The sequence below is a fragment of the Salmo salar genome, chromosome ssa13, assembly GCF_905237065.1.
Source record: "Salmo salar chromosome ssa13, Ssal_v3.1, whole genome shotgun sequence".
Lineage (NCBI taxonomy): Eukaryota > Metazoa > Chordata > Actinopteri > Salmoniformes > Salmonidae > Salmo > Salmo salar.
The window spans coordinates 51,649,623-51,661,921 of NC_059454.1; the positions used below are offsets into that span (position 1 = coordinate 51,649,623).

The 12,299-nt window shown below is 41.5% G+C and overlaps 1 protein-coding gene and 1 long non-coding RNA gene across 7 annotated transcripts in view; one reads left to right on the forward strand and one right to left on the reverse strand.

Moving 5' to 3' along the window:
- Positions 1-622: 622 nt before the first annotated feature.
- LOC123726229 (uncharacterized) lies at positions 623-5,539 on the reverse strand. Of its 6 annotated transcripts, none has more exons than XR_006758594.1 (8): positions 4,974-5,533; positions 3,429-3,584; positions 3,086-3,216; positions 2,417-2,480; positions 2,211-2,319; positions 1,929-1,972; positions 1,579-1,782; positions 623-1,412 (listed from the first exon to the last, which is right to left on the reverse strand). It is a non-coding gene; the product is annotated as an uncharacterized lncRNA (long non-coding RNA). The 6 variants fall into 6 exon arrangements; XR_006758592.1 differs by having other exon boundaries at positions 3,113-3,216; positions 4,974-5,531; XR_006758590.1 differs by having other exon boundaries at positions 2,211-2,480; positions 4,974-5,539.
- A 123-nt stretch (positions 5,540-5,662) lies between these two features.
- The window catches only part of LOC106567394 (vitamin K epoxide reductase complex subunit 1-like protein 1), a 31,529-nt gene continuing 24,892 nt past the window's right edge, over positions 5,663-12,299 (forward strand). Inside the window, exon 1 of the mRNA XM_014136576.2 lies at positions 5,663-6,083. Coding sequence (XP_013992051.1) covers positions 5,893-6,083 — 191 coding nt within the window. The 5' untranslated portion in view covers positions 5,663-5,892. The remainder of the gene's footprint in view (positions 6,084-12,299) is intronic.

Consider the following 12,299-nt stretch of genomic DNA (forward strand, 5'->3'; position numbering starts at 1 on the left):
AATCAGTCAATTGAAATAAATTAGTTATGCCCTAATCTATGGATTTCACAAGACTGGGCAAGGGTGCAGCCATAGGCCCACCTACTGGGGAGCCAGGTCCAGCCAATCAGAATTAGTTTTCCCCCATAAAATGACTTTATTACAGACAGAAATACTCATCAGCACCCCCTCAGACGATCCCGCTGGTGAAGAAGCCGGATGTGGAGGTCCTGGGCTGGTGTGGTTACACGTGGTGTGCGATTGTGAGACCGGATGGATGTACTGCCAAATTCTTTAAAACGACATTGGAGGTGGCTTATGTTAGAGAAATTAACAGTAAATTCTCTGGCAACAGCTCTGGTGGACATTCCTGCAGTCAGCATGCTAATACCAGACATCTGGTATTGTGTTGTGACAAGACGGAGCATTTTAGCGTGGCCTTTTATTGTCCCCAGCACAAGATGCACCTGTGTAATGATCATACTCTAATCAGCTTCTTGATATGCCACACCTGTTAGGTGAATCAAATATCTTGGCAAAGGAGTTATGCTCACTAAGGATGTAACAAATGTGCCCAAAATGAGAAGTTTGCTTATGAAACATTTCTGGGCTCTTATTTCAGTTCATTAAATATGGGACCAAAACCTTATGTTGCATTTATTTTTGTTCAGTATAGAATGTTGTCATTGAGAATTAATCTTAATCTATTGACATTCAGAATTGACTTTGTTTAGACATTCTCTTGTATTTTAGTTTCATGACCAGAGAAACAAAGTATTTATTTATTCAGAGTGGTACATGTATTCAGTCTTGATTATAGGATACTTTGCACTCTGACTGATGTCAAGTGATAAAATCCCAAATTATGAATTAAAAGTTTATGGAATAACTGCACTTGTCCTTATGAAAATAGCAGTTTAAATATTCTACAGTTAATGTCAAACTTATATAGCACTTTCTTACAACAAATGCATTTCAGGGTGTTCAAAGTCAAACATTGAAAGGCATGTGGCACTTAACATCAGGTCAGGTCTCTCTAAGTGACCAGGTAATTCCCTCCTACATGCAAATGCCTCCGTGGAGCTCATAAGTGTAGGAATGCAGCCTATTTTGGGGGTTCACAGTATCGGTTGCACAGATGTGGAATGTGAGGAGGCCAGCCATGCCCAACCAGGTGTAGTCAGTGGAGGACCTGTACCTGGCCAAAGACTACAACCCTCTGTCCCGAGAGCCCACAGAGAAGGATCTTCAGTGGCTAAGGAACCGTCCCCGGGGAAGGTTCAGTGGAATGGCATTCTCCTTGAACCTGAGCTAGAACAACAGCAACCCTCCCTGTACCAGACATTGTTCAAAAACAAGGGCACCTGGGGCATGCAGGCAACCAGGCTAGCATGGTGCTGTCGGGGGATCAGACTCATTGGATGGGGTGTTATCTGTAAAGTGGGGCACATAAAGAGGAGGGCATCAGGCATTCAAAATGGCTACAGGGATGGATGTGTGGGAGTCAGGGCTTTAGGTCCTGGGAGACTCACTGGATGGTCTGGTGAGCACCACTGCAGTGGTTAGAGGTCAAGTGTCCTTATGGTGCAAGGGCCTTACCATTGAAGTCAAAGGATTTCTATATCAAGGAGGGAGGGTCTTTCAGCCTCCGTGAAGACCATCCTTACTGGAACCAGGTCCAAGGTCAGGGCCACATCACGAAGGAACACCTGATTCTGTGTTGTGGACCACCAAGCTTCCATCACTATCCAGCATGACGACCTCTGACAGACTCGTATTGCTCCTCCTGTCGGTACCCGTTTTCTGGGAAGCCAATGGTCCAAAAATATTCCACATGGTTCATACACACAAATCTCCTAGAATAGGTTATATTATATACAAGTTGGCTCAAAGCAGCTTTATCATGGGCACAGTGGGAATTTATCTGTGATGTTCCAATTATTTCTTACCCCTTGTGTCTTACTTGCTGAAAGCCCCAGTCATCTACCTGTACCTGACATTGTTGAAAAAGTGAAAAATATATAAAGACCATACAAATAATAGGCTCCTATAATAGGTTATTACATTAAAGTTTTGCTCAAAGCAGCCAACTAAAGTAATTTAGTTCAATCACAAAGTCTGGTCAGTGCAGCTCCTTAGTTTTGTTAATAAGTAGTACAACACAATTCACATTGCATATTATCATGGTCACAGTAGGAATTTATATCTGTGATGTTTAAATTATGTCTTACCCCCAGTGTGAGAGTACATCACTTCCAGCAGGTCTCCTTGCTGAGGATGACGTTGATCATGCACTGCTTCTCGTGGGGTGAGACTGATGTTTCGCATGTCACGCCTCATCTAAAACATGGGGAAAAGGGGACATAAAATGACAATTTCAATGCATCTACAAATTCAATGTTTTAAACTATTGTATCATATTTGATGAGTTACTGACCTGTCTGTCTCCAGTGGTGTAAAGTACTTTAGTTTTTTGGGGTATCTTTTACTTCACTACATTCCTAAAGAAAATAATGTACTTTTTACGCCATACATTTTCTCTGACACCCAAAAGTACTTGTTACATTTTGAATGCTTAGCAGGACAGGAAAATCGGCTAATTCACACACACTGTGGCTCAGTTGGTAGAGCATGGTGTTTGCAACACCAGCATGGTGTGTGCAACGCCAGGGTTGTGGATTCGATTCCCACGGGGGGGCCAGTACAAAAAATGCATGAAATGAAATATATGCATTAACTACTGTAAGTCGCTCTGGATAAGAGCGTCTACTAAATGACTAAAATGTAAATGTAACATTCCCTATCAACCCTACTGCCTCTGATCTGGCGGATTCACTAAACGCATGCTTTGTTTGTAAATTACATCGGAGTGTTGGAATGTGCCCCATAGCTGTCCGTAAATTAAAAGAATAAGAAAATGGTGCTGTCTTGTTTGCTTAATATATGGAATTTTAAATGATTTAGACTTTTGATATTTATATATTTGAGCAATTACATTTACTTTTGATACTTTAAGTATATTTAAAACCAAATACTTTGACTTTCACTCAAGTAGGTTTAAATGGAAGACTTTCACTTGAGTCATTTTCTATTAAGTTATCTTTACTTTTACTCAAGTATGACAATTGAGTACTTTTTCCACTACTGGTAGCCTCCACAACTGGACGCTCATGCTTGGATCACACTGGCGCAGGATTTCCATGCACCGGATGGTCTGAAGGATGCACTCCTGTTGGACTGGAAAACAAAAGAGACATTTGGTCAGTGATAGGTCTTTTTCAATGCTGTATCACCATCTTTATCTGGACAGAAAACACAGTTTTTCATAACACAAACACACCTTGGACAATGTGACAAGTGGCCCCTCACCACCCAATCTTAACTCATGGGAACCATACTGTGCAGATATATCTACAAATTCATTGTATCACATTTGATGAGTTACTGACCTCTCTGTCCACAGGCTCGATCTGCTGTAGTCTACAACTGGACGGTTGTGCTCGGATCACACTGGCACAGGATGTCATACCACTGGCACAGGATGTCATACCACTGGCACAGGATGTCCATGCACCGCATGGTCTGAGGGATGCACTCCTGTTGGACTGGAAAACAAAGATACATTCAGTCAGTGGTAGTCCCCCCCCCCCAATAGGTTGATTACTAAAATGGTAACATCTATATTTAAACACCATAACCCACAGACTTGACTATAGTAACGGTAAAATAGACTGGACTTTGGTCTATCTGCACATCTAAAATCCTACTATGTGGATGGGACATTTCTGCTGGAATTATCTGGAATGCTCAACTAGATGATCAAGACAGTCTAAGACACTATTTGCCCGAAGAGGTGAAGTATTGCGATGAGCTATACGGCTGTACTTATGATTCTAATTCTCAAGAGGAAAGTTAAAACCCTCAGCCGTGAGGTCACTGAGGAGGATCAACAGTGATAAGGGAATCGTCTGAAGGGGACTGACATGCAGGGGTAGAACATAAGGATTTCTACTAGCCTGGGTAACAATCAGGTTTAAATCTGTGGCATGCAATGTTTGTAAAGGCAACATTTCACTGCTGTGTCAGGCTAGTTTGGCACATTGTCTACAAGCCCAGTCTGAAAAGTACTAGCCTCGGGCAAGCTTAATTTCCATCCCTGTTGACATTTCCAACTGACTTCACAGGTCATTTGATTAGTCATGTACAACAGATGCACTTGTGCAACAAAACCGCTTCTGTATTTTGTATGGGGAAAACATTGAGGCCACAAGTCCCTTGTGAGCTAGCTAGCCAACTTTAGCAAATGTAGTTAACTAGCCAACCAAGGTGCCTAACTAGCTAGCCAACCAGGCAATATTTAGCTAGCTAACTAGTTAATATTAGTTCACCGTTCGTGTAGTCAGACTTTTCTAAGTGGTGACATACTAAGTAACCAACTATCCTTGCCGTGGTGTCGCCCTAATGTTAGTTAATGTAGTAAGTCTGACTACACAAATGGTGAACTAATGTTAACTAGTTAACTAGCTAAATATTGCCTGGTTGAATAGCTAGTTAGGCACCTTGGTTGGCTAGTTAACTACATTTGCTAAAGTTGGCTAGCTAGCTCACAAGGGACTTGCGGCCTCAATGTTTTCCCCCATACAAAACACAGAAACGGTTTTGTTCCACAAGTGCATATGTTGTACATGACTAATCAAATGATCTGTGAAGTCAGTTGGATCTTCCCTGGTGGGCTAACGCTAACTAGCATGTCACCACGTGAAAAAGTATGACTACACAAACCGTGAGCTAACGTTAACTAGCTGAATAGCTCACTCAACAGTCATTCTAGCACATGCTGGTTGTCTTTTTACTTCTAAGGTAGGTAACGTGCATTGTACACGCACGTTACCTACGGTCGGTGGTTATCTAGCCAATTTTCATAAGTATATAGCTAAACACAGAGCTTTGACCTAACCAAAATAGCTTGTTGGTAGCTAGCAAGCAGGGCTTACCTTAACACACTGCTCCAGCGACGTCTCTCGAGGTCAGAAAACAATAAAATAAATGTGTGCGCGCTTATTGGAGTAGTGATTACAATCCGGTACATAGCACAGAACCATCCGTGCTTCTGATCGACGGAGAGACCTAAGGTTAGCTAGTTCGCTACAAAAGGCCAGAGGTTAATAAAATAAAAAATATCTAGTAATTTAAAAACTGCTAAAAACGTAGCTAGTTAATAAAAAATAAAAAAGCTAAACAAGACTACGAGAAATACACACTTACAATAATTTACACGAGAAACTAAAAAGGCTATACTGTATCTACATGGTAGTTTACTTGTCGATGAGTTTGCATGGAGAAACGTGCCTTGGTAATGACGTCAAAGCTTGAGGCAGGATGTGTAGTTAGTTCTGTATGATAGCCACATTAGAGGTAATTAGCATATGGGTATTAGGACTTATACTTAAGCAATAATGCATGATGGGGTGTGGTGTAGGCTGTTCTTAACACGATGAAACGTGGAGTGCCTGGATACAGCCCTTAGCCGTGGTATATTGGCCATATACCACAAACCCCAGATGTGCCTTATTGCTATTATAAACTGGTTACCAACATAATTAGAGCAGTAAAAATACATGTTTTGTCATACCCGTGGTATACGTTCTGATATACCACGTCTGTCAGCCAATCAGCATTTACGTATTATTCGGAAGTAGAAACTCGGACATTTCCGACGTACTAACAGTAGTTATACAGGTGCCACATCGAATCAGCAAGTCGGACATTTTCGAGTTTCCTAGTTCCGACTAGTGTTTGAATGAGGCATCAACACCGATTGCCTCTGCCCTGGTCGTGTGGCACGTTTTGACGGTTTTCCACGTCGCAGTTCTCGTCATCGGTTGCGTGCACGACTCGAGCGAGGCCGGAAAGATGGCGGCGCCCGTCCTGAGAGTGTCCACCCCTCGATGGGAAAGAATAGCCAGGCTCCTTGTTTGCGTATTGGGCATATTGTTGTCTTTATACGCCTATCATGTGGAAACGGAAAAGGCTAGAGACTCGAATTATCGGGCCATGTGCGACGTGAGCAATTCTATCAGCTGTTCAAAAGTCTTCACCTCCAGGTAATTTTAATTCAACAGCGGCGCCGAGTACTAGCAGCGCTCCGGATGAGACTGGGCGGTTTTTTGCCATCATTGTGCCAAACTGTCGTATATTAAACTTTAGTATATTAAACATTTCAACTCTATTGATAATTAACGTAGTCTGTTTAGTGTGTCGAAGCTATCGTAGCCAAATTGCTAACACTACGGTAAGTTACTTAGCTATTCACCAGGCAACAACTAAGTTAGCTACTAGCTGGCTGTTAGATGCTATGAAATAGTGTATTTTAATTTGCATGGATGCACACTTGTTCTCCAACCTTAACACTGATATTTAGTTTTAATTAGATTGCTAAATTAGCTAGTTAGCGAATGGGGCGCCACCCTTATTAAGTTAACATTGGCTAGCTAGACGAGAGGCGTAGCCATTCAGCCAGTTTTGTGTAACATTTTCTTAACTATGTGAATCAGCTGTCTACTCTATACATTAAATACATTAGAGTACCTTAAACAAGTTTACCAAGATCTTAAACTGATATCATTTTAATAAGTCTCACTACAATTTTAGAAACTATGCTGCATTTGTATAATTCCATAGCAATCTCAAATATGGGCCTTGCATTTCTGCCCTCGATGCGATTAGTTGGAATGTGGGCTGTAATATGTCAATGACAAGAAACAACCTAATCCTTAGATTGGGAAATACAGATAATTGTATATTGACAAAGCTGAATTCACATAAGGGCATCTGTTGTCTGAAACTGTTGAATAGTCTGTTGAATTAAACTATAGTCATAAAGTGAAAGTGTCATTAGAGTTCAGTTCATGATTGTTGGTCATACATAGTTCATGTGTCCAAGTGATCTTAGGTAATTTATTTGTGAGTAGCTATATGGGTTGTAGGACATACACACTCCTGTTTGGTGTACAAATGCAGACATCCAGGCAATGTCAGGTCTCTGGGGGAAATGCAGGGAATCGTTTTTTCAGACATGATGCACAAGTCATGAGAACAACACTGCTGGGACATTCAGTTAACAAACCACAATCTGCCTGCCAAACACCATCATAAGCAGCCTTGAATAACACCGAAGCAAATAACCAACCTGCCCTGTGAAGTGTCATTGTGTAGGACTACAGTATTTTGTCTCAACAAGGGGAGTTTTTTTTTTTTTATGGTAGAGAGTATTGACTGGATGCTCTTTGTCTGTGTGGCATGTCTGTGAACTGTATACAGGAATCCTATAGGGAAGTAGCCCTAACTGCTAGGAAGTACACTTTAACTTGAAATGAAAACGACTTTCTGATAAAATTAGAAATGTGTAATATCTGAAAATGTAGCTAGCTAGACTCACTTACCCGTATACATGGATGGATGCTTCTCCCTTTCTGTCACGGATGCCATGGTTGCCCTTAGTTTGAACATGTAATCCGGAGCCTTCTGTGTGTTCTCTTTTCGACTCCGTCTTCATATTTGCAATCAAACGGCAGAATTTTCTCCTTAGCTATCATACTCTAATTCCACCGGGCATTCCACTGATTTCAAAACTCGGTCCTCCAGAAAGTGGAGAGCACCACTTAAGCAGTTCTTCTACGTGATATCTTTCAAAACAGCCATGTTAGAAAGGATTACCTACACATACTAACCAGCTCATATTATAGACGGAACCTTGCTACATGGCAGACCAATCAACTTATCTCTCGGCATGTCCAGCCCACTCATTATCTCAGCCAATCATGGCTAGCGGAAAGGTTGCGGGCTTTTTCCATGGCTAAACCAACTAGGCTCATTAATTAACAATTGTATTTGTATTTACAGATGGCATACAATTTTGTTAAGGCACATGAAATTTCACATGTTCCGGAATGCATTTCTGCCCCCCCCCAAAAAAAACGTTTAAAAAAAAAAAAAAGAAAGAGAAAAGAAAGTTTACATTCAAATGGCGCTCCTGTGAAGTAGTGACACGCAACATACACCTAGTTTTCTTAAACGAGTCACATATAGCCTAAGCATACCTGATATGGACCAAGCCATTAGCAATAAACATTATCACCTTTAGCCCAACTGATGCAGCAAAGTACAAATAAATAGGCTGAAGCATGGGGTTCCTATCTGCATTTACCCTATTAGGCTAATCATTAGCCAGATCTCAAATGTGATCTTTTAACTAGTTATTATCATAGATACATTTTATGTCCCAAAAAACTTGCATAAACACTGAATATAATGTTACCTGTTAGGGTAACTTGGTAACTCGCCACCCGGGGTAAAAAGCCCCCTGCCTGTACTTCTCACAGAAACCACTTCATGTAACAATTTCTCCCCCAACACTTTCCCTGGTTTCCACTACTCTTGCTCAACAAAAAATATTATCTGTCTCATCACAATTTGAGTAGTTCTAAATCAATTATTTTGGTAATGTGCTTAACCATGCTTCTGCTAAAAACCCTGGGTTTAAAATGGTGCAGTTCGCACATATTTAGGAGTTGAGAAATAAAGTAGGAATGGAAAGCTGTGACTCCCCTCTTTTTAACAAGACATTAACTAGAGGGTGACCGATTTAATCAGCATGGCTGATTTAATTAAGGTTGACTTTAAGTTTTCATAACAATCGGTAATCGGCATTTTTGGATTATGGCCGATCACGTTGCAATCCACGAGGAGACTGCGTGGTAGGCTGACCACCTGTTACACGAGTGCAGCAAGGAGCCAAGGTAAGTTGCTAGCTAGCATTAAACGTATAAAAAACAATCAATCTTAACATAATCAGTAGTTAACTACACATGGTAGATAATATTACTAGTATAACTAGCTTGTCCTGCGTTGCATGTAATCAATGCGGTGCCTGATAATTTATCATCGAATCACAGCCTACTTCGCCAAACGGGTGATGATTTCACAAAAGCGCATTAGGGTCAGGGTATATGCAGACCATTTCTTCCTATCAAAGACTAGTTAATCTGCCAGAATTTTACATAATTATGACATAACATTGAAGGTTGTGCAATGTAACAGCAATATTTAGACTTAAGGTTGCCACCCGTTTGATAAAATATGGGATGGTTCCGTATTTCACTGAAAGAATAAACGTTTTGTTTTCAAAATGATAGTTTCCGGATTTGACCATATTAATGACCAAAGGCTCGTATTTCTGTGTTTATTATATTACAATTAAGTCTATCATTTGATAGAGCTGTCTGACTGAGCAGTGGTAGACAGCACCAGGCTCGTAAGCATTCATTCAAACCGCACTTTCCTGCACACTTTTGCCAGCAGCTCTTCGTAATGCTTGAAGCACAGCGCTGTTTATGACTTCAAGCCTATCAACTCCCGAGATTAGGCTGGCAATACTATAGTGCCAATAAGAACATCCAATAGTCAAAGGTATATGAAATACAAACGGTATAGAGAGAAATAGTCCTATAATAACTACAACCTAAAACTTCTTACCTGGGAATATTGATCATGAAAAGAGTCAAAGGCTTCTTCTCAAAGTAATTTTTGGTTAGGCCTAGTCCAAAAAAGTATATATTGTACGCGTGGACTAGCCTATATGATCTGTTCAGTTTGAGATGGCGAATGTGAGGACTGAGGGTCAACTTTGATAGCTTGCTACTACTATAATTGATTTGAATAAAACAGTATGTTTCTTGCCTATGATGTAGTAATCAGAGTTATTGACCTCGCTATATCCAGATTCAAGTAACTTGGTGCTGAAACTTGAAGCAGCAGCTGCAGCACAGTCAATCTGAAATGGACAGCTCATAGTGCTGAATGTAGGCAAATTCGAGTAGGCATAGTTAATTTAAACAGTCAAATTTTCATTTTGACTAAACTAACAACCAGAGGGCTTTGTTGGAGCCTATTTCTTCCTATTTAAGAAATAAAAGGTATGTCTACCTTTTTTTAAATTTATTTATTTATTTTTTTTCGGCCAATTCCTCCACCCACCATACAGTCTTTAAATAGCCTACCTCTGTGTCAGTGAAGAGCTATTAAGTTAAAACCAGGACTTGAATTGAGAGGGTATGCCATCGGAATACCTTGAATTAAAAGAAAATGGCAAAAAGCCTATGCCTTTTAGCTTAAGATTTAGAAGAAAATAAATCGGATTCAATTATATGAAATGATCGTTAACAATGCTTTATGCTAGAAACAAGTTGTGAAATACACGGGTTAGAGGTGACTCCAATGCATATGGTGATATCTTTGTTTTGTTTCTTTGACTTTGAGGCTGAGCTACAACCTATAGCTTGGGAAGTAATCTAATTATGTCACTATCAATTGATTAAGCTATTCACTTTCTTTACAATAGAAAATGTTTCAACCAAGACAGCTTTTAGGGAAACACTTGTGACTTTCTCTCGTTGGGTTAAGCCACCGGAGAAGAGTAGTCAGAAGTTAAAGCTTACATTTTTCTGAGTTGGTAGGCCTACTCTGTCTGGGTTGAAAAGGTAGTCTTAACTTTTGAAAGTACCATGCTCAGATTCATAATGATGCCTTAGATTTAATTATTTGCAAACAGGGACATTTTTGTTGCAAACACATTGATTTGGAATTTGAGAAATACACTGCTCAAAAAAATAAAGGGAACACTTAAACAACACAATGTAACTCCAAGTCAATCACACTTCTGTGAAATCAAACTGTCCACTTAGGAAGCAACACTGATTGACAATACATTTCACATGCTGTTGTGCAAATGGAGTAGACAACAGGTGGAAATTATAGGCAATTAGCAAGACACCCCCAATAAAGGAGTGGTTCGGCAGGTGGGGACCACAGACCACTTCTCAGTTCCTATGCTTCCTGGCTGATGTTTTGGTCTTTTGAATGCTGGCGGTGCTTTCACTCTAGTGGTAGCATGAGACGGAGTCTACAACCCACACAAGTGGCTCAGGTAGTGCAGCTCATCCAGGATGGCACATCAATGCGAGCTGTGGCAAGAAGGTTTGCTGTGTCTGTCAGCGTAGTGTCCAGAGCATGGAGGCGCTACCAGGAGACAGGCCAGTACATCAGGAGACGTGGAGGAGGCCGTAGGAGGGCAACAACCCAGCAGCAGTACCGCTACCTCCGCCTTTGTGCAAGGACGAGCAGGAGGAGCACTGCCAGAGCCCTGCAAAATGACCTCCAGCAGGCCACAAATGTGCATGTGTCTGCTCAAACGGTCAGAAACAGACTCCATGAGGGTGGTATGAGGGCCTGATGTCCACAGGTGGGGGTTGTGCTTACAGCCCAACACCGTGCAGGACGTTTGGCATTTGCCAGAGAACACCAAGATTGGCAAATTCGCCACTGGCACCCTGTGCTCTTCACAGATGAAAGCAGGTTCACACTGAGCACGTGACAGAGTCTGGAGACGCCGTGGAGAACGTTCTGCTGCCTGCAACATCCTCCAGCATGACCAGTTTGGCGGTGGGTCAGTCATGGTGTGGGGTGGCATTTCTTTGGGGGGCCGCACAGCCCTCCATGTGCTCGCCAGAGGTAGCCTGACTGCCATTAGGTACCGAGATGAGATCCTTGTGAGACCATATGTTGGTGCGGTTGGCCCTGGGTTCCTCCTAATGCAAGACAATGCTAGACCTCATGTGGCTGGAGTGTGTCAGCAGTTCCTGCAAGAGGAAGGCATTGATGCTATGGACTGGCCCGCCCGTTCCCCAGACCTAAATCCAATTGAGCACATCTGGGACATCATGTCTCGCTCCATCCACCAACGCCACGTTGCACCACAGACTGTCCAGAAGTTGGCGGATGCTATAGTCCAGGTCTGGGAGGAGATCCTCAGGAGACCATCCGCCACCTCATCAGGAGCATGCCCAGGCGTTGTAGGGAGGTCATACAGGCACGTGGAGGCCACACACACTACTGAGCCTCATTTTGACTTGTTTTAAGGACATTACATCAAAGTTGGATCAGCCTGTAGTGTGGTTTTCCACTTTAATTTTGAGTGTGACTCCAAATCCAGACCTCCATGGGTTGATACATTGGATTTCCATTGATTATTTTTGTGTGATTTGTCAGCACATTCAACTATGTAAAGAAAAAAGTATTTAATAAGATTATTTCATTCATTCAGATCTAGGATGTGTTATTTTAGTGTATGATACAATTAACATAGGCCCATCTCTGTACATGCTTAGCCTTTAATTTCTGTGGTATTACAAAAAATCATACTAAGGTCTCCAGTCATGTAAAATACCGTAGAACTGCTTGACATAAAAAGGCTATTTTTTTTC